Here is a 22,273-nt window from a genome sequence, read left to right on the forward strand (position 1 = left end):
TGCTCTGCACTGGCTCCCTGTAAAATCAAGAATCACATTTCAAATTCTTCTCTTAACCTACAAAGCCTTGATTGGTGATGCACCATCATATCTTAAGGAGCTTGTAGTACTAAATGCGGGGCTACTTGTAGTTCCTAGAGTCTTAAAAAGTAGAATGGGAGCCAGAGCCTTTAGTTATCAAGCTCCTCTTTTATGGAACCAGCTTCCACCTTCAGTCCGGGAGGCAGACACAGTCACCTCATTTAAGAGTAGACTTAAGACGTTCCTCTTTGACAGAGCTTATAGTTAGGGCTGAATCAGGTTTGCCCTGGTCCAGCCCTTGATATGCTGCTATAGGCTTATAGCTGCTGGGGGACGTTTTAGGATACACTGAGCACCTATCTCCTCTTCTCTCTCTTCATTGCACATTACTCACTCGACTTCTTTCCCCAGAGTCGTTGTGCCTTCTCGCCTCAGTCTCTGACTCCCTTCACCTGTTCTTGTCTCCTGCCCCTTGGCCCAGCCTCATTGGCCCTTTTGGTTTTTACAAAATAAACTGAATTGAATTGAGAATCTCATTTTGATTTGCTGCCATATTTCTTTTGGGAGGGATTCCTGGCCCCCTGGGGCCTGCCCATACAGCAGGCACTGCTCAGACATCTTACTTCCACAAGGCTGTGTGGGAGGTAACAGTTTCAAAGGGAAGGACTCTGTGACTGTGGGTCAGTTGTAGACCAGGATCATCCATGGGCAAGACACATATCCCCAATGTGCAGGCTTTTCCTGTGGTGTGTGCATGTTAGAGTCCCGATGGGCAGGTGGTACCTTGCATGTTAAGCTCCTCCCATCAGTGTCTGAATGGATGTGAATGATGTCATGTAGTCTTAAAGAGTTTTGAGTGTTCGGAAGACTAGAACAGCTTTACAAGTACAGTCCAGTTACCATCATTGCTCTCATCAGGCATTAAGTAATGCGTTTGCGTCCAGTAACCAGAGAGCGGACCAATCAGCATCCTGTGAGGAGCTACTGGCAGCTAGGGGCGGGGCTTAGACTTGTGTCCTAAATAACAGTAGGCATCTTGACAGACTTGGTTGTGCTCTTCTTTCTTTCATAATTGTTGCCTTTATTTGACAGAGCCTGGAAGTGGAGGGGGTGGGAGGAGCATGACTACTGGTTCTATGGTATGCACTCAGCTATGTCTGTACTCTACCTTGTAAGGCAGCGCAGATCTCACTCAACTTTGGCTGATAGACAGCGTTGTCAAGATTAAACTGGTTTTCTCAAAGTAGCTGTTGCATATCCGTTCCAAATATTTCACATTGTAGACTTAGAAAAATATTGAAGAATTGAAAACCATTTGTTCAGGGGCTTTAAATCTTGGACATTCTTTCAGGGAGCCTCAAGAACAATATAGTATGCTCCATTAAACCCTGCCGGTTGTCTCAATGCACTCTCAAATTAATAAACACTTCGTTTGTCAAAAAGCTTTTTACTGAAACTACAAATAAAACAAAAAACATACAAGAAAATAAACTTTATACATTCATATATTTAATATATTTGCTGCTTCATACTGCATCTCAGAGGCAGGACTGTTCTTCCAATCACCATAGTAACAGGTGGAGTACACTGCAGACCACCAGTCACATCTGAAAAGGGAAACCGTTGGCATGAGCAACCAAGTGCCAAGAACGATGTTCAAACCTTCCGACAGACACACTACCGGCACTCGCTCCCTTCTTCACATCTCACATCCGTGACACATGACCTAAAAATGCCCTTCAACAAATGGCATGCTCAATGTAAACAGGTCGCTGTGGATTATCATGAGCACACATTTCTATCAGGAGGGAACATGAAGCTCGTCAATGCCAGACGGCCATGGCTAGAAGCTTGAGACTACTTTCAGTTATATTTCCAGTCTCAACTGGACCTGTACACAAATGTAACAACTCGTTTGTTATTTGGAGACATTTTCACATATAGAACAAAAAAACAATGATACAAAAGTTCAACAAAAAACCTGGTTACAGATGACAGAGTGGACATTTTGTTTTTAGACGTGATACAATTGTACACACACAACTAAACTTTTTTATATTCCTCACTACCTAACCAACCATCAACTCAGAGGAGCCGGGTGAAATCAAGTGATGAGTCTCCGATACAGACGCGTTGAGGCCTATACAGACATTGATATTCAAGAGATTAACATTCTTTTAATTGATACATAGGATCTCTTAAATTTACCAACTGCTAAACTTCACTAGTCTCTGGTGGACAAACTATAAAATGGAGACACAGTTTCAAAAATATCTTTGGCATCACTACTTTTCCAGTCATTTACCGGCTGACATATATGCCGACACCAATACATCCATCTGCCTGAGTGATGTATCACTCCGGCTCTCTGGCTTGTGAAGTAGCTGGCTGCTCAGATACTATACATCCTCAATCTCAGGAGTTCACAGATCTGAGTATTGGCCTTCAAACCCCTCCTTGCTCTAAACAGCCCACGTCTCTCCCCCTGCTCACCCACTGGCCAATGACAGACCTTACATGAAGCTTCTCACAAGTCAGAAGAAAAGATGAAGGTTTACTGAACCCGGTGGAGCGCTGGAAGAGGAGCTGAACACTTCTCGGTGCTACTGCAACATGGAGGGGACAGGAGCCCCCCCCACAAATAACTGACTTAAAAGTACTTATAAAAATAAATATGTACGGATCACAATATCTTGCTGTGAGATTACCATCCGTTTGTTCAGTTTAATTTTTCGGAAAACAATCCATTGGTTCGTGACATGACGCTGGATCAGCAGGTGCTGAGGTGGTATTGGTGTGTGTGTGTGTGTGGCGGGGGGGGGGACTTAGATGACCTTGTAGGTCAGGTAGTCACGGAGCGGCGTGGGAATAGCCAGGCCCTCCACCTGCTGGGTGGTCATCACCCGGCGAAGGGACATCCGACAAATATGCTGCAGACCGGCTACGCTACGAGGGCACTCCCAGAAGTGCACACTACCGTCACGAGTCCTAGAAAAAGAAAACAAGCTCGGTCAGTGGAAATCAAACAAAAAATAGCTAAGAATACATACAGCACATGTCGCCAGCAAGCTGAGATTTTTAAAGAAACATGGACAATTGGTCAACGTGGCTCCTCCCAGGGCAGAAGTCATAAAGGTGGGACTGAGGGAGACTGAGGTTGTCTGTAAATGTGTGAGTGTCCTACCCAGCAGCAAGGACACTTCCTTCAGCGGAGGAGGCACAGCAGAGGCCATTAGAGAGAGAGGCGATAGCCTGAGGAGCCCGTTCCTCAATGTTCCAGAAGCGCACCCACCTGAGCAGACAAGAAACACACAACACTGCCATCACAATCACAACATTGTATGTGTCTTTGTTGGGGCAAAGGTGGCGCAGTGAGCAGGGCTGTCCTTCAACAGGGGATCGGACGCTCGGTCCCCGGCTCCGCTCGTCCATGCCCACGTGTCATTGACGTAATCCAAAGTTGCTCTTCAGCTGTGTCTGCGGTGTGTGATTGTGTTGTTTAATCTTCATAGTTGTCTATTTCAGGGCTTTACATTTTTTTGTAATCACATTTTCTTGTGTACATGCCACTATAAAAAAGACACGCATTACATTTTTTGGTTTTAGTGCCCCATTTGGTGCATTTGTCTTTCTTCCTCTGCACTTCCTCTCTTCTTGTGTTCACTGTGTGAAAGTCTCCCAAGCACTGATAGCAGACAGACCCTCTAAAAGATGACACCAGATTTGTGTGGCAAAGGTTCACTGGCCTGAAAGATTGAATCATGATCCACGAAGAGTCACTGAAGTTTTATTAATCTAAAACAAGTATAGGTGACTATACTTGTTTGGCGGCGGAACCTGGACGTGGAAAGCGGAGCAGTTTGATGGCATTGCTTCAATAAATTAGACAAAACACCAGAATCTAATGCAAAATAAAAACACACCAACATTAGTTTCCTGTCAAGGCTCATAATGAAATCACACACAATATACCAGAAGAGAGACACATACTGAAGTCAATTATTTATTAGTTTACTAATAGACTAATGTCAACTCTAAATATAAGACTATATAGTCTATTCTTGCCGATGGCGTTTCATCGGTCGGAGTGTGCGGTACACAACTGGTAGGGATGACAACTTTTCAATTCAGTTTAAAGTGAAAAAGTCAAGACTTTTAAGTTGACATCCTGTACAGCAGCGGTCCCCAACCCCCGCGGTCCACGGCTCGGTCGGAATTTTTTTATTTTTTATAAATCAAAGTCGGAAAAATATATTATTTTGAAAAAGGAGCGGATCCACCCGTGTGTACGTCTGAGCCGCGTTCAGGAGTCTTAAAGTTCGGGTTTATCGCTGCAGGCAAGTCTCACGCGCCGAACCCTCTGCTGGCGGCACAGTGACAAAGAATCTTAAAACATATTCAACCTGCTCAATGAATTCTGTCACTTCAGGGAAATGACAACTGTTTTCAAGTTGGCCGATAAAGTCGCTGCTGTGTGGGCGAGTGAACAGCGGAATATTCTACATGTTTCAGACGTTGACCGGGTGGAAGAGGCTTTTAAAAGAGTTTGAGCGGTACTCCAACCACAAAAGACCCGACTGCAAAAGAATAGACCTGCAACCCATTTGTAAACAAACCCAACAGGTGAATCGAGCCCGTCCGAGCTAGAAAAAAATGTGTTCGAGATGCAAATGACGGTGGCCTTAAGGGACATTTCACACAACAACTCTGCCGGTGTTCTATTGACAGCGACCAGAACTCGGTTAGGAGCAGCGGACCAAACACACGTCTGTGTCGCCGTCTCCACTAGCGGCTCGTTGCAGGTAAACAAGCGCACGGCTCACACTAATTCGCCGTAATGATGAGTTGTAGTTTTGGCACTTTATGCCTGTCGTATAATTGTATGACGTCATATTTATTACGTCATTTATATTGCTGGTCCGTGAAAATTAATTCTGACACAGAACCGGTCCGTGGCTCAAAAAAGGTTGGGGACCGCTGCTGTACAGGATTACATTAAATGTTTCAGCTAACCTCATGAAAGGATAAAATGAGACTGTACAATATCATTCTAGCCGATGGCAATCTGGCAAACAGTTGGCCACATCCGATTCTCTGGACGGGCAGCGGGTTTTCCTGAAACACGGTTGGCTCGTCTTCGCAAAGCTTCCTGCTTCTCAACAACATGTTGTGCTAGGAGCTCAGCACTCGGCCAGCCAGCGATCAGAGTGAGTCATAGATACCTTGTGACGGTCATGCGACTCCAACAGAGCAGCAAACAGTAGCTCTGTGCTCTCATCCCATGAAAACACATGACTTTAAAAACACTTTGCCGTTACATATCAGCTGATCATGTTTGTCAAGGCTCACAATGAATCCACACACACAATATCCCAGAAGAGACACAATCTGACGGGTTTCATCCTGAAGTCAACTTGTTCACTTTATCTCTACGTGAAATAATCCCCCACTCAAAGATAAAATGGTCCCTTCCGTTCTTGACTTTCAGCTTTTTCAGCCACTTGCCCAGCTGAAGTGTTTTATGTCCCAATAGCCAAACTAGGGCTGCAACAACGAATCGATAAAATCGATTATTAAAATAGTTGGCAACGAATTTCATTATCGATTCGTTGTGTCGCGCGATTATTACGGCGCTCAATAAGTCGCGGACTATAAACAAAGTTGAGTTGAGAGCAGAGCGGCGCAGGAGAAAAACATAGCGGAGCGGAGAGAGAGGAGAGACGGAACGCTGCGTTGTGAGAGCCAATCAGCGCTGAGCTGCTCCTCCGTTAGTGAATCTAATTGGCTGCTGCTGCTCTAGTGGCGCTGGAAGCGGAAGTCATTCACGTCGTCGGAGTGACATTCACGGAGCTGTGTGCGCCTACGGGTGATGTCATGAACCCAGACACCAGGGCGTTAGATGTTACGATGTGTGTGGCATTTCCACAAGAAGTATAACGTAGAAAAAGTGGTTATTAATTCCGTGGCGGAAGGCGGACAATATTTTGCCACGGAGAAAGGCAACAGAGATAAGCCCCGCCCCCTCACCGACACGTTTGACGTATGACCACAAATAGTCGGCTGAGTAAACTCAGGAGAGTAAAGCTGTCAGTCTGTTTGTGACGGGTTCATCACATGCTGACCAATGAACAGGGTTCACACACATGCTGACCAGTGGCTCTCCAGGACCTTTCCAGGACTTTAAACCAAATTTCCATGATTAAACATGTTGTGAAAACTCTGTGTATTCACAACATGAACAAGTGAGAAGATGTTGTATTTAAACTAACAATGAGAATTCAAAAGCATACAGTGTATATTCCGTGTAAATTAACATTTGAATATAATACATTTGCATAACTTTTTTTCAATTACTTTTCTAGGTCTAGAAATAGCCATTTAAAAACTCCATGACTTTTCCAGGTTTTCCATGACCGTACGAACCCTGTTTTGAATAAAGGGTTGAAAATTACAGCGTTTTTTGTTTTTTTAAATCCGATTAATCGAAAAAATAATCAACAGATTAATCGATTATCAAAATAATCGTTAGTTGCAGCCCTAAGCCAAACGTATTTGTCTTAAACATAAACTTATTAATTAATATATCAAATTGATCTTAGAGCCAAGACGTTAAGCAAGTCATATTTGATTTTTAATATCTATGTTATGTTGCTGTGATGGCATCTCCTTCCAGCAACTACATTTATTCAAATTTAGGTTAGATTACATTTCAACACATCATGCAACATTGGAAGTTACTACGGTCCAACACTCAGTTTGGAGCTTAAACGCATCACAATGTACAAACTTCGTTGACGTTACAGTAGCCGCCGTCTCCGTTATCAGGAGGACTGTGTAAAACTTTGTTCCTACTCACGCTTGGAGCCATAGTGCGAGTATGAACAAAGATGTTTAGAAACTGAGCAATCAAAAAGCCCAAATGTAAACTCCCAAAAATGACAAGGAGGGAGTGTAGAGAGAAAATATCCTGGTAAATATGTACTTGGCTGCTAATAGGGACTCAAATGAAGATTTTATTAAAGTCTTCCTGTTTCTCAAGCGTTTAAAGACAAACAGTCCTTTGTATGATTCCAAGACATGTAAACAGAGTTTACAGCTTTAATATCAAGCCCTGGAGTTTCCTCCAAAAGCACCAAACTGCTGCGTGTGTTAAGATGTTAGGAAAACGAGGAGAGTGAAGAAATGACAGAGAACCAGTTCAGTAATGGTAGTTTGGTGTCATTCACTGTCGTACCTGTCATCCGTAATGGTGGCAATGTGAAGACCATCAGGGCAGAAGCTCACAGAGCGAACCCAGCGGTCATTTGACCCTCCAGCGAAAATGGGTGATGGAGGGGGGAAGAGATGGCTGGAGAAAGATGAAAGCATGAGCTTAATAAATAAAGAGTTTTACAGGTTAATATGTGAAGAAGTTAGATTAAACTTGACTGAAAAAATACATTTTCGAATTATAATTGCAGTAAAACACGTTTACTCAATTCAGTACTTTCTGTGAAGCAATTACTATTTGACCCAGGAGTGAGTTCACGGTTTTTCTGAATCTTCTGCACTGTTAAAGCACTGACCACTGTTGGATGAACTCCATCTACTGAGGGAAACCCGAAGGTAGGAAAGCTACAGACCAAGCCAGGAAGTGGAGCTCAAATTTAAAAAGAACCATTTGCCCCAAATACAATACTTCTAACTGTAATCAATGGCAACTAGAAATATATATATATATATACTACCGTTCAAAAGTTTGGAGTCACTTAGAAATGTCTTTATTTTTCAAAGAAAAGCACTGTTTTTTTCAATAAAGATAATATTAATCAAAAATACACACTAAACATCGTTAATGTGGTAAATGACTATTCTAGGTGGAAACGTCTGGTTTCTAATGAAATATCTCCATAGGTGTATAGAGGCCCATTTCCATCAACTATCACTCCAGTGTTCTAATGGTACATTGTGTTTGCTAATCGCCTTAGAAGACTAATATCTGATTAGAAAACCCTTGTGCAATTATGTTAGCACAGCTGAAAACAGTTATGCTGGTGATATAAGCGATACAACTGGCCTTCCTTTGAGCTTGAAGTTTGAAGAACAAAATTAATACTTCAAATATTAATCATTATTTCTAACCTTGTCAATGTCTTGACTATATTTTCTCTTCAATTTTCAATTCATTTGATAAATAAAAGTGAGTTTTCATGGAAGACACAAAATTGTCTGGATGACCCCAAACTTTTGAACGGTAGTATATATATATATATATAGTGATATTTTCTTACCCCAGCTCGAGCAGGACGGTGGCCTTGTGGTGGTCCCATACGATGACGCGGGTGTCGTAAGAGGCGGTGGCCAACAGGGCCCCATCTGGTGAGAACTCACAGGACACCACATCATTGTGGTGCCCCTCCAGCTTCCGGATCAGGGTCAATGTGTCCATGTTCCATAGGAACACCTGCAACGTGAGGAGAGGCCGGTTATAGCCCATGCAATGGTTTGAACAGAGAATGAATGTGCCATGTTACAATCATCATTGTGATATGTAGAGAAAGCATTTACTAATTCAATTAAGCAAGAGGAATTAAAAAAGAATTAAAGAGTTGCACCCAAGTTATGCTCAGAATCATTTGTCAAATTTAACCAGACCGTTCAAACAAACAAAAAGCACATGCTACAAGCAGCATGGCTGTCAAAAGGCAACACTACATCTACATTGATTAGCATCTTTATGTAACGGTTTAAACTGCTATCATCATCAAATGTATACATCTTTTCAAACATGAATTAATATTATGAATACATAATTCTATTATTATTTTAACAAGAGAAAATAAAAGTAGTAACTTAAGGTAACATAAAGTTACTCCACTGGTTCACTGTGTATACAATAGGCTCGCACCTCCAGCAGAAGCCTATGAAGAGAGACAGATACTGCAAAAGAAAAGAATATTTTATGGCCAAAGGGTTGATACCTCTGGCAAAATACAAATATGCGCACGCACGCACACACGCACACGTAGAAAAGTAATTATCAGTGGAAGATTTTTGCTGCTTTTGCACGGTCAGAAATGTTTTTTCTCCAGTTATACAATTTCTAAAACTTGTAGCTTTGATAATAAAAAATGCTTTAAAGTGATGCAAACGCAGTGAACAAATGCAGTTAATAATTTACGAAAATAAACTGACATGCAGATTAATGGTTCAGTTATCTGGGCAGGTTTCCTTCTCTCTGGACCAACTAGTTTTCACTTCTTTTTGTAAATCTCAAATTTAAGTGAAAAACACAATCATCTTTTCTAAATTGTCTTTTTCCATCACAAGTGTGCTGATGAAGAAATGTGGATGAATACATTATCATTTATTGCTGTTCCACTGTAGTCAACAGCAGAAACTCAAATGCTTTTTAGAAAAGCAGAACAATCCACAGTAAAACTGCAGATGGAAACATGGCATATAACACATGACATGTTTAGGCTCTGCAAAAGGCACAACAAAAGAGTTATATTTGAAACTTAAACTAATCTATAAAAAGGGTTTACTATGGAAGGTGATGGAGGTTAAACTGTTGTGGATGGCTGAATTGTCATCTACAACTTTCCATTAGCACCATTACAATGCTACTAGAAAAACATTAGTACTGACCAACATACATCCTTGTCACACAAGAGAAGCTAGCTTGTGCAGGCAGTGGACGGAGCTATTTAAAGAGGGGGGAGGGGTAGTGAGTTTGGGATATGTGGGCGGGAGAGTATTTACTAACCACTTGTTTTTTTTAAAAGGTGCCATGTGTAACATCTGACCAAATGCTCCAAAGAAATAGGGGGCAAACAATCTAAATTTAAAGTCATCAGTTATTTTAAAAACATCAAACTATTAACCGACTGCTGTAACTCAGAGCTGGTCAATATAACACGATCTTATAATCTTCACGTGTGTGTGTATACGTGTTGACCCCAGCCAAGTGTGCGTTTACTGAAACCCGAACCGAGGCTGCGCGGTCCCCGGAGCGTTTCCTCTGGATCGTTCGTCCTCCGGCCGCCATGGGGCTACTGTGCCAGGTGGACAGAGAAGGCGGCTACGGGGACAACACGGAGCGGCAGTTGGCGGAGCAGTTTGGAACACAACGCCCAGCACCAGGTAAAGATCTTACACATTGCACCTTTCATGACAGTTTGAAACTGAAATAAAAAATAAATAGAGGAACTGCAACAGCAGAGGTAGACAGACATGAAGCAGCACCTACGTACAGACTGGTGCCAGGCTGCCCCTGGACAGGCCTGTGGGCATTGCGCACTTTGCGTCCCCGATTTGCACCGGCTGCTCAAAATGTCAGCGCGGCGCTCCCTTCAAAACCAATCACACACTGAGCTCTGCCACCACCTGTGACGGGGAGAGCAAGACACACACTGTAGGGACACACACACAGCCTAACAAAGCTACCACCATATCTAAATCACAACCATGTTCAGATGGATCTACAGCTGCGACATTAGAGATATGGTGAACAAGTGGTGGCCAGTGTCTGGAATCAATGTCCAGAAACATGTCTGCCTTAAGGGCTGCAGATACATGGGTGCTCAATTCAACATGCAATATAAGGAGCACACGGTTTTCTTATGGGACTTTTGATAATATGCAAGGTTTACATGAGGTCAGAATTGTTTTCAAAACGGCATCAGTGTTTTTTGGAAGCCACTTCAATAAAAAGATTCCCCTGTTGTAATGTAGTTTGATTTCCCCTTCTTCAACATACATACTTGGGTATCTGAATTAAATAATGGAACTAGCTTTACAACAATAGTGAACACTGTTGTCTGCACTGCATGCAAACTTCAGAACACCAAAAGCCTGTTTCTGCAAACCAAACCAAACCGAATCTAGATGCAGGTGGAACTACGTATCATGACACCGAGCACAGACGGATGCGTCTCCATATTTAACATGATTGATCATAACAGTCACAAGCAATTGAGCAAAGATTAGCTAACAATCCCCTCAAAGTAGGTAAAAGGGAACTTGTAAACGTACAGCTTTGCCAGCGCCGACTGAGCACAGGATGGAAGAGTCAGGGGAGAAGGCGCTGCAGTACACCCAGTTCTGATGTCCCCGCAGTACCTTCACCATGTTACCTACAAGACAAACACACGTCCTTTACTTACAGAGTGTCACTGCGGCCACACACCACATATAATGAGTCATGATGAGAGTTTCTCAAGACACTATAGGAGAGGCAGATGGGAAACAATGGAGAGAGAGAAGCGAGGTTGGATATGCCCCAAAAAGATTTCAGGTCAGAATGTGGCATTTACCTAAATCATTTAGTTATTACCTTCGCATAAAAAATGCGGAAGGTTATGTTTTGATCGCTGTGTATTTATTTATTTATTTGCATGTGTGTTATTCGCGTAACAAAAAAAGTTGTAAACCGAATCGCATGAAATTTGGTGGGATGATTGGTTATTATCCGGGGACCATTTGATTAGATTTTGGGATTGATCGGCTCAAAGGTCACGGTCAAGGTTATGAAAAAGATCAACATCTTCTTGAATCGCATGAAATTTGGTGGGATGATTGGTTATTATCTGGGGACCATTTGATTAGATTTTGGGATCGATCGGGTCAAAGTCATGAAAAGGACAAAATCTTCTTTTTACCATAGCACGGTCAATTTTTATCCAATTGGCATGCAACTAATGCCAACATGTTCATAATTCAATGCCCAATCTTGTGATATGCGAAGGTATGCGCTCTACCGAGTGCCCATTCTAGTAAGACATTTGTATTTATGACATTTATGGCAAAAACTATTTGAGCCCCATACTCTTCTGGTGGTCTATAGTACAAAAAAATAAGAGACTGGTGCTGGTGCATTTGTTGGGGACTTTTTCCTCCATGGAACTAATGGATTTGAACAAGAAACATACAGCATATCACCAGACTTTGAGTTGAGATAACAATGTCCAGTCACCATAAACCAAGAATTAGATTGGAAGGACCCATGAATAGTTCCTGGAAGATTGCAGGCCACATAACTAATGTTATTGAAAGGTCCATGATCAATGCACATTATCTGTGAATGCTTGCTAGGGAGTGAGTGAGGGGCTGCATTTCATGGTTCATGCAGACTGAGGTCTTATAATGTCTGTGGGTTATTGTAGTTCCCTCTATATACCAATTCACTTGGCTTCAGCTGGGCTATTCTTCACATTGACTTCAAAACTGGTCAGAGGTCTGGTATTTTCCTTGACAAGAGCCAGCTCTGAGTAAAAAAAAAAAAGAAGCTGCCTGGCTTCTGATTCTACTCAGAATTGAAAGAAAGAAAAAAGAAGGGAAAAGAGTGTTCATTGAAATCAGCTCCTTTACATACCATCATCTTTGAGGTCCCACACACGGAGGGTCTTATCTCTTGATGCAGAGACAAGCATCAGGCTGCCATCAGGAGCAAAGGTCAAGTCTCGCACTATATCAGTGTGGTCCATCAGATTCAGCAACAGTTTTCCTGCAGAAAGACATTGAATTACACAGACCATCTATAAAATCATCCATAGTGATGTGAAAGTAGTCCTCAGTCAAGTTTAAGCGGTTGTAACATAACAATGAATAAGTCAGTAGATGGTTACAGGCACAGCAAGAACAAAACAAAAAAAGAAAAAAACATTGCGTCAGCTGGCTCGAGGGACCTGACAGTTTCCTACTTGTTGATTTATATTGTACGTCATTCCCAGTAAAACTCACGATATAAAACATTTTCTGTGTTTCTGTTTAAAGAGGACAAAAGGTCAGAAGACAGCAGGGCCTACTTCGCATTTTTGAAGTAGTTATGTCTCCAGTCTGATGAGGGGCTCACAGCACAGAGGTACCTGGTTTGTTTGCATGACGTAATGTGGTGCTGGCTGTTCAGAGACAAATTCTTTCCTAATAGTAGTGGGGGCCCTTTGCCTCACTTTTTGCATTTCTTCGATGCATCACAGACATCATTCTCTTATGAATTGATGCAGAAATTTCAAACTCAATTCTCAACATTATGTTTAACAATTCGGGGACCCTGAGCTGTCCGTTCCTTAACACTGCCCCTGAACGCAGACATGTGCGTCTTGTTTACATTCTAAATCCGAACTTTCTCGCTTTATTGCACACTTTGAACCCAGATACAACATTCATCGTAAGACTTTTACGGACACAGAGATCTGATCTCTCCAACCAAACCAAAGTTAAGATTATGGAGTCACTTAGCAAAGGCGGGGGATGGTAGTAACATAATATGAGTGGACAGCCAATGCTACAGAATTTAGTGTCACTGTTAACGTGTATTCACTGAATAGTTTTACCAAATTGTCCATAAAGAGTTATTGTAGTACTAGAGCGGAGTGCTCATTACCTAGAAAAGGAGGATTTGTTTGAAGCAAAGTCTATTTTACTTATTAGTGAATAACAGCAGCATGTTGTCACATGATTCAGAATATGCTGAATTTACTACGAGGATGCTGCTTAGAGGCCCCATTTTATTTTGAATCATATTCTCTTCGCAATGCTGGAAATATAACACTCCAGTTGACATATCTCTTCTATTTGTTCCTAATATTGAGTTAATAAAAGATGATGGCTCAATAATCACATGGCAGCCCATCGATACATGAGTTGCCTAGAGATTCCCTCCCCTATCTGCCATTGTTACAGTTGTAAATAATTTATCGCTCACCAATCCCCACTGAAAGTGTTTTCGACGTCCGTCACTCGCACCCCACGAAACAGACATTAAATCACAAAAGTATCTTGATATCGCGTGATCAACGGTCTCGGTCCTTCTGCGAGCTCGCCTGTGTCACGACCGGCAGATTCCCCTCACTTGCCACGGTAGGCAGGAAATAAAATATAACAATCAACAGATGGGCCTACAAACAGGGTTAATTTCTTCCCAAGTCATTTTGAAAACTAGTTTTGTTTAATAAATGTCTGCAGACTGGACTAGCGAGTCAGCTAGACAGCCCCTGATGTGCTGCATTTTTTCACAAAGGAATATTACTTTTTATATTTAAATATCAGTTTCTTTTTAACTTCAATCCATTATCAGAACTGCTTAGTCTACTTAGGGTCGTAGGGCTCTTTTTATATTTTCAATAAATATTTGAATTTAGACTATTTTTGATGGCCCTCATGCCGACCTCCAGGCTGTTAAAATATTTCATTTTCACAACAGCTTCACATTTGAACTAAAGCTCAAATCTACAATAGAAATGTAGAGGGGAATATAGAGTCCGTTTACCATTTAAAACCCCACTCACACCTATTAATCAACAGTGTTTGGCACTATGCTAGAAGCAGTGCTGTACATCTTCGAACCGATACATTATTAAACCTCGGACTCATACAGGTTTACCACTTGACATTGTCGAAACAAGACTACCGTTGGAGGATCAGCTTCTAGCTGCGTGGACTTCAGACAGTGCTGATTCAACTTATTGCCTCCAAAACACCACTGTTTTGGTGTTTTTTGCTGAGCTGAGAAATTATTCACCTTTCTTTTCCCTGAACTAAATGAAATGACTTAGTCTTAAGACCAACTCATGAAGGTGAAGAGGGAAACAAAAATGTGTCCTCACCAGTGTAAACATCCCAGATCTTGATGCGACCATTGTTGAGGCCCGTTGCCAGTAGCAGCTGGTCCTGTCCAAACTTGAAGCGGTGCCACTCGATGTTAACACAGCGGCTCTGCTTCTCTGGCACGGAGGAGCCGAAGGCCAAGCCCCACACGATGTCACCGCAGTCGATTGTGTGTTCGCGAGGCTCGTTGGTTTCTGGGATCCCCTGGCCTTCGCTGTTGTGCTGAAGGGACAAGCGCCGAGGGCTGAAGGCATTGGTGGCCTCGCCACTGTGGCCTGTTGAACTACACAAACAGAGAATGGAGGAGATACAAGACACGGTCAATAAGAGATAGCAGTTGAACCACGATCGCACATCGAGATGAAGTAGTTTCTCTCGATGACATATTGGAGGTGTGTTCGTCCTAAACCCCATCCCCGTGGCCCTTTCTGTTTGTACCATTAGTACTAACCCAAACCCTGAAAACTGATCGACTTACCAAATAGTGTCAAATGTACCCATATTTGGTTTATTATACCTGCTTCTTTTGAAGAATATCATGGATAATACAGCTCCGCTAACTCAGAACATTGCATTTTCTATAAATTGTCGCATTTCCTATAATTTGTAATAACTAATCCTCCCAACCCAACATCTCTAAAACGTTTATCAACTGTCCTGTCATGTTTAGGCTGTAGAATAAAACTTTGGATTTTGATACAACCCCCTTGATTAACAAAAATATCCTCTGAGAGTCACAAGGTTCTAAGGAGTGTAAACACCGCCTTTTCAGCAGAAAGGGAGCTGATAATGCAAGTGCATGTCCTTGGCAGTGAGGAGCAGCTCTTTGTTTATGTTCTTCTTTCCGTGTTGGGCGGCCAGGGAAAAGCTGATTATGTTTTCTCTTTCTCCAAAAGCTTTGCACAGTTAGTGTAAAATGTACACACCTAACAAGTATGCTTTTAACATAGATGAGTATGTCCACATAGAACAACTAGTGGCATAAAACTAATAACAGCAGCGTCAGCTTCCAGTTAATCTTGGGGGAATTTGCGGTTTTAGAAAGTTCCAGTGATTTACCAGACTACAGGATAAGAGCACTTATTTTATTTGAGAACTCTGTGAGCAGGATGACTGGTGTCCTCTTACTCCTTTGCAGTGAGTGTTGTAAATGGCCTGGAGTGATAATATCGTGTCCATCATTTTAGCTGTAGTCATTTCAGTACTTTTTCGCTACAGTCCTTTGCAGTCTCTCAGTGGTACACCAGCAAAAGTACGCTCAACAAACACATCATCATTTGTGCTGTTAGGTTCAATGTTGACATTACGTGAGAGTGAGAGAGAGAGAGAGAGAGAGAGAGAGAGAGAGAGTCTAGCTGGGCTTTTTTCCTTCAACAACATGATACTGTACTGGGTTTGTACCATGAGGTCACTTATTTGTTATGCATCTTCCAAATTGATATATCTGGTAATTTCTGATCCTCAAGACACTTCTAGCAGGCAATGTAGATGGACAAGACAGTTGCAAATTGCTCCTGCAGGCACTGCTTTGTATGATTACTTTAAATGTTGATGTTTTGCTAATCATGCAATGCTGCTCCAAATGATACTTACAAGTTCTTCAGACATGTTGTCCAGGGAATGAGCCTGACAATGCGATGCCCCTGAGACCAAGCAAAGTAGGAACCATTGGGTGCAAAGGCTACTGTCCACGCCTCACGCCCAGACTTCTGGTCAAAGGGAGCAACAGGCACCAGGAGTTCACCGATGAACTTTGCCTTACCTGGAGAAACAACAGCAACACTGTTACTTTCACTACACCACGTGTGAAAACATCACAGGCCCTCAGCTTGTTCAGGATTGCCCCAAAGTAGCCTTTCCCGTACAAACATGAGGGGGCTCATCACTGATGCAGGCATCTCATTGGCTTACTTTGCTCATCCAACCAGTGTTACACAAACAGCAGGTGGACACCTGTATTCGATCAATAGTTTGAATGATCTGTGATTAGACAAATTACTGCAATAACTCAAATGCATGTAGGTTTTATGAACACACTGCATACCGTCTTGACCTACTTACCCCAGGTCAATGAGGTAAAGACAATCAGATCTTAAAAGTAACCTTTGAATAACATTTTCCTTGTAAGTCAACACAACATATTGAAAGAGACAATTTCACAACCCACTGCCGAGATTTGTTTTAACCTCAAACGGAAGAATAGGGGAACTGTAGATATCACAGTCACTTCACGACAAAGGCATGCAGTACTGTAAGGAGTGCGTTAAAGATTCTGACATAAGGAAAAACAAACCAATAGGCTCAGATGTTGAACTGGAAACCATGTATATTTGCAGTTAAGGGCGTTTCTTTGACAGGGTTTAACACACATGTTTCACTAAGATTAGAGAGACACAATGTGTACATTTCATAAACATCCCCGTCTTATTCCGTGAGGTCGTACAGCCGTATAGAGGTGAACGTGCAGGCGCACACGTATCCCTCCTCTCCGTGGTATGAGGTTATTAAATCACACGCGCGTGGGGGAGGGAAGCAGCCGAGGCTCCTCCGAGAGACCCCGCGGGGGAAATATGTGTTCAACCATTAACGGACAAAATAAATGATTGAAGGGCAGAAACCCACCGGGCTGTTGGGACGTCTGTCAAACTGTAACTAAGACGGTGCACACGGTTCTAACTTAAAAGACACGACCGGCGCGAGCGTTACACGGCGACTCGAGCTAGCGCTACTGTTCAGCATCGAGGCGAGGTGGAGCTACACCCCTCGTTCAGCACAGGGCGAATACATGGAATAAGAAAGCGCCTTAGGCACAGAGCTGGAACAATACGGAACCCATGCTCAATGCCGCCCACGAAGATGCTTTCTAGTGGAGACAATTTTAAGCTAGTTGGAACAATAACAATCTGTAGTTTGATGCTTTTAGTATTTTTTTTAACAACAGACTGTTGAGACAGAAACGACTAGAACGTTGAGATGTCTACTTACCTATATCATTTTCGTTTACAGAGTCTGGGAAGCTTGCCATCTAAATAGGAGCACAGACCTAAGAGAAAGCTAAGCACGAACTTTAAAATGAGATAAGTTTGCTAACGTGAGAGGAAATACGAAGCTGGAAGGCGGGTTTGCCCTTCCGATGTTTGCCGAAGTCCGTTGAATCCCTCCGCCAAGCGTAACGGTCCGGGTGGAGAATACAGTTGTCGTTCGCCCCGTGTCAACGTCTTGTTTTCTTTTACTTCCTCGACAATACGCTTTATTTGGTGTTCAATCTAAAATAGTCCTGTTCGGACTATATTCAAACAGCCTATTTAACACGTAGTTAGACAATTTGCTTCAACAGACTTCAGTACGATTCCTGGTAGTACAATGGCTTTCGACTGAATAGGACCGATCGTTTTTTTAATCTAGAGGCGTGACCAATAATACTGGGGGAGGGGTTCACTCCACGTCAGCAAGGGACTTTTAACTTTTAAGTTACTTTTATGTCTGCTTTTTTAATGTAATGAACAGGACTGAACAGTCAAACACAATAAACATATTTTTTAGACCTATTTATTGCAATCAACAGGGCAACAGGCCTCATCTCAAGTCTCATCTCTCACCTCTGACCAGTAGCCACAATATTGCTAGCTCTCAAACCAGTTATTGTACCTCAAGAGGAGAAGCTTCTCAAACTTTTGATCTGAGAGCCTATTCCTCTTTGGAGAGAGAATTAGGTTCCCAAGGCTAAAGAGTCTTTCCACTGGGGCACTGGATGGAGTGGCTGCATTATATTTAAGTGATACTTTCTTTATTATGGGAAACTGATTCAAAGCGTCCATCCCTGTAGCCAGTGGCGGCTGGTGACATTTTTTTGGGGGGGGGCGCAGTGGTTTAAATATCACTCAACAATGAGAAGAAGAGAGGTTTTGAGTAGAATATTGTAAAAAACAAAGCTTTATTTCAAGAACACAGCGTGCTCAACACTGTCCAACAACTATCAACACACTGTAACTTTGGGCATGAGAGGTTCAGAGCAGCTTTAAGGAACATTGGGTTGGGTTTCAGAGGTTTGCAAAATAAAAGAGTTTCACCCTCACATGAAAGAGGTTCAGAGCAGATGTAACTGATGTGGAACGGGTATGGAAGAAGTCGGCTCAGATGGTGGATTTTCCCAGCACTTATTTATTCTGCAGAAGACAACAGAACACACACATTTGCCTTCCGATTTGTCTCTGCACTTCCACTTCCCTCAGCAATAAAAAAACATTGTCCATGCAGGGCTCCAGACTAACTTTTTTAACTAGGAGCACAGTGGCCCCTAACTTAAAATGTTAGGGGCGCAAGCAGAAAATTTAGGGGCGCACACAGGGTCTTCCTGGGTCAACATTTTTGCCGCGCTGCGCGCGCAACATCTATTCCTACAGTCGAGATGTTGAGTGAGTGATCAGCAGCTGGCTGCTCTGCCGTGATGCGCGCACACATCCGCGCACACGGGTGAGCACACTCCTCACTAGCACCCCCTCCCCCCGTTAATAACTCTTCTCGGCTCGCCCAAATTTTCTCTATGCAGGAAAAACCCTGCGCACAGTATAAATCGACTTGCAACGTTTTCCCATCATTTATACTGTATTACTGATAAATAATTTGACAATATACAATCTTATGCCTTTTTGACTTCATGAACTGCAAAACATTCACAACAGAGAACTCTTCAGAAGTTACTGTATTGAGTTTAAACATATTTTAAGAAAAAACATACCTTGAGCATGTGCATGTTGCACTTCGATATGGCCAATCAAAACATTTGTTGGTTTCTAGAGATGCACCGATCAAGTTTTTGGTGCCGATCACCGATCACTGAAATCAGTATCTGCCGATCACGGTGTCGATTGAAGCATTCTATTTTTTGTGTAGCATTATTGCTATGAGGACTATGAGGAAATACATATATAAAGCAACTCAAACATTAAAGAAATTACAGATTTCTTTAAACATTTAGGACTTTTACTTTGAAAAATGTCCTAATTGATACATTACAATTGTTTGATTGTTATTGTAGGGGATTTCAGATATGTATGGAACACATCTGCATCATTCATTTCCTGGAACTCTTGGGGAAATCTATATACAGGACTTTTCTTAACATACACAAGTCTGACTAATTTTTATAAACCCTTCCTTGGTCCAATAAAAATGTTCTAATGTTAGCATATGTTAAGCTAAATCTCAGAAACGATCTCTAAAGATACAAAATCAGTTCATTGTTTACTTTTATATGTTCGTGTATGATTTGTCGACATCTTATTTTGAAAAACGGATGTTGTTTCACGTGGTTCTTTACGCTAACTTTGCAAAACCGGATGTTGTCACTTAAATCCTTCCGCTAACTTTCTCAAAACCCTCGCGCGCTCCCAATCGAATGTGTTTACCGTGAGCATCAGGCTCTAGGGGCTCAGACATGTGAGAGTCGGCTGAGTCGACCCAGAGATTCAACTCGGGGGACGGGGACGCCGCTCGGTGCGTGAGGATCCCCTCGTGGACCTCTCACTTTGCGGCCAACGCCCTCGTTGCGTCTCCGTTGCGGTTTGCCTCTTTTCACACATTAGCCCCCCGCTCTCACACACAGGCCAGCCTTCTTCTTCGGTTTTCGTCTCCTTTCTTCTTTTTCTGGAGTTAATGTCGGTTAGCAAACCAGTCATTCAGGCATTACCGCTAACTATAGTGGGCTGAAGTGTAGAACAAGTTTGTCAGCAACAAAAATATTTAATAACAAAAAAAAAAACATCTGCTAATTTACTGGTCGCGCATGCGCGAGTTGATGAAAAATTTACTCGCACTGTGTCTAATTTTAGGCGCAAAATGCGACCATTTGGTCGCAGTCTGGAGCCCTGCCATGGAAGACAGGACCACATTAAATCTAAATAATAACAATTCTCATCAAAAACCATGACATGTAACATACAAGGGGAAAACAGAGACCCCTAATGGACAAAATAAATAACTACATGAGCTAGAAAGTGGCTCAATGAAACCGCCACCAAACGTATATTTTGACAGTCTAAATGACACGACAGCTGGACGCCGGGATCGTATTAACATTCCATTACTGTATGTAACATAAACGGTTAATTTTTATTGAAGAATATAGCCAAAATAGTGCAAAATCGTTTTTCACTCAACTCACCCTCGGCAATATAAAACCATTGTGACGGAAAGACGGACTCAGGAGCAGGAAGTGCAACAGATGGAAAGCAATTTCCGCAGGAAACAGATTTTTAAAAATAACGCTAAATAAAAATAGCTCATTAAAATAAAATTCACAAACACTCAATAATATCGTTGAACAACAAACAAAAATAAAATACATTGAAAACAAGAAATGACAGAGCGCATTTCTAACTGTTTGACAGAGTAGACCCACTATATGTAAAGAAAAGTAGCCTCCTCTCTTTAAAGTGGTCAAACTTCTCAATAACTCTGGTTAAAGTCAATCATGTCTGTAACCAGCCTGTTTCCATTATTCTGGAGGGAATGTGTCTGTTTTTCAGAACTTCTTCGTTGTGTTTTCGATGCCAGTTCGGTCTGCAAACAGGGTTAGCTTCATGCTGTTAGCGAGTTAGCTCCATGTTCTTAGCTAGATAACTGCGGCAAGATTCGTGCTTTACACTTGTCTGAAGCTCTGTAGATCCCTCACCCCGTTGTAATCCAGAGAGTTTCCGTCCCAGGACTTTGGAAAACAGACAGGGGAAACAAAAAACGAATTACTCATGGAGCATTCAGCTAACCAGCTCCGGTTAGCATATAGGCTTGAGGAGAACCTCCGGGTGTACGTCCTCCCGCGGTCAGCGCTTTGCTGCAGAATTTTTTTATCCGGATGTTTGGGTCCCAACTCTTTCAGCCTCTTCTTGTCAATATCTGACCGTCGATTGAAAGGTGTTTGGTGTAGAGATACCAGAGTTTTCAGTCGCCGACGCCATACTAACATAAAGCTTCTGCTAGCTATGTTGCTCGCGTACCTCCGTGGAGCTCTGGGCAGCAGGGTTGCCAGGTCTGTGTGACACAACCAGCCCAAAAACCAGCCCAATATCAGAACTCAAAATATGCCCGTGCCAAACCATATACACTGCTTTTAAAGTCCAACAGCATTGCTATCATTGCCAAATGTATTGTAATATCTACAAAGTAACAACATATGTTTAGTTTGCCAGCATTAAAAGCAGTTTTCCCTCAAGTTATTTCACCTAGGTCCTAAAATGGCCTTGTGTAATTAGATACAGTATATTATCATAAATAAAATGTGTGTACGTGCTGATCTGGAGTCAGTTTGGTAGGATTTGGGTATGAATAAATTATTTCATTAAAAATATGGATTTTTATTTAAAGATATTCATGTAATTTGCATGCAAAATAGGTCTACCCGAACCAAGGACAAAAAATTAAACCCGCGCAACACTTCAAAAGTGGCCCGATTCCGCAGGAAAACCGCGGACCTGGCAACACTGCTCTATGGGCTGAGGGAACATACGGGTCTCTGATCTGCCGAATAATCCAATCGCGTGCGCACATTTGTGCGCCCCAAGATTCGGTTTCATCCGCCAATGTGAAGCCGGTCATTGCCAAAACGACTGAAATGTTGTATCGATGCCGTACACACACGTTAGACCGCCTCGGAAAAGGGGAGGGG

The 22,273-nt window shown here is 42.3% G+C and overlaps 1 protein-coding gene across 1 annotated transcript; it reads right to left on the bottom strand.

Annotated features, from left to right (window-relative positions):
* Window positions 1–1,508: 1,508 nt before the first annotated feature.
* wsb1 (WD repeat and SOCS box containing 1) lies at window positions 1,509–17,974 on the bottom strand. The gene is made up of 9 exons (XM_056440660.1): window positions 17,596–17,974; window positions 16,204–16,372; window positions 14,610–14,893; window positions 12,377–12,508; window positions 11,038–11,138; window positions 8,292–8,464; window positions 7,256–7,369; window positions 3,206–3,313; window positions 1,509–3,009 (listed from the first exon to the last, which is right to left on the bottom strand). Exons 1-9 carry the CDS (start codon window positions 17,633–17,635, stop codon window positions 2,847–2,849), a joined length of 1,284 nt encoding a protein of 427 aa, XP_056296635.1. The 5' UTR covers window positions 17,636–17,974; the 3' UTR covers window positions 1,509–2,846.
* Between the last annotated feature and the right edge of the window lie 4,299 nt (window positions 17,975–22,273).

The sequence above is a fragment of the Pseudoliparis swirei genome, chromosome 20 (genome assembly GCF_029220125.1).
Source record: "Pseudoliparis swirei isolate HS2019 ecotype Mariana Trench chromosome 20, NWPU_hadal_v1, whole genome shotgun sequence".
Classification (NCBI taxonomy): Eukaryota; Metazoa; Chordata; class Actinopteri; order Perciformes; family Liparidae; genus Pseudoliparis; species Pseudoliparis swirei.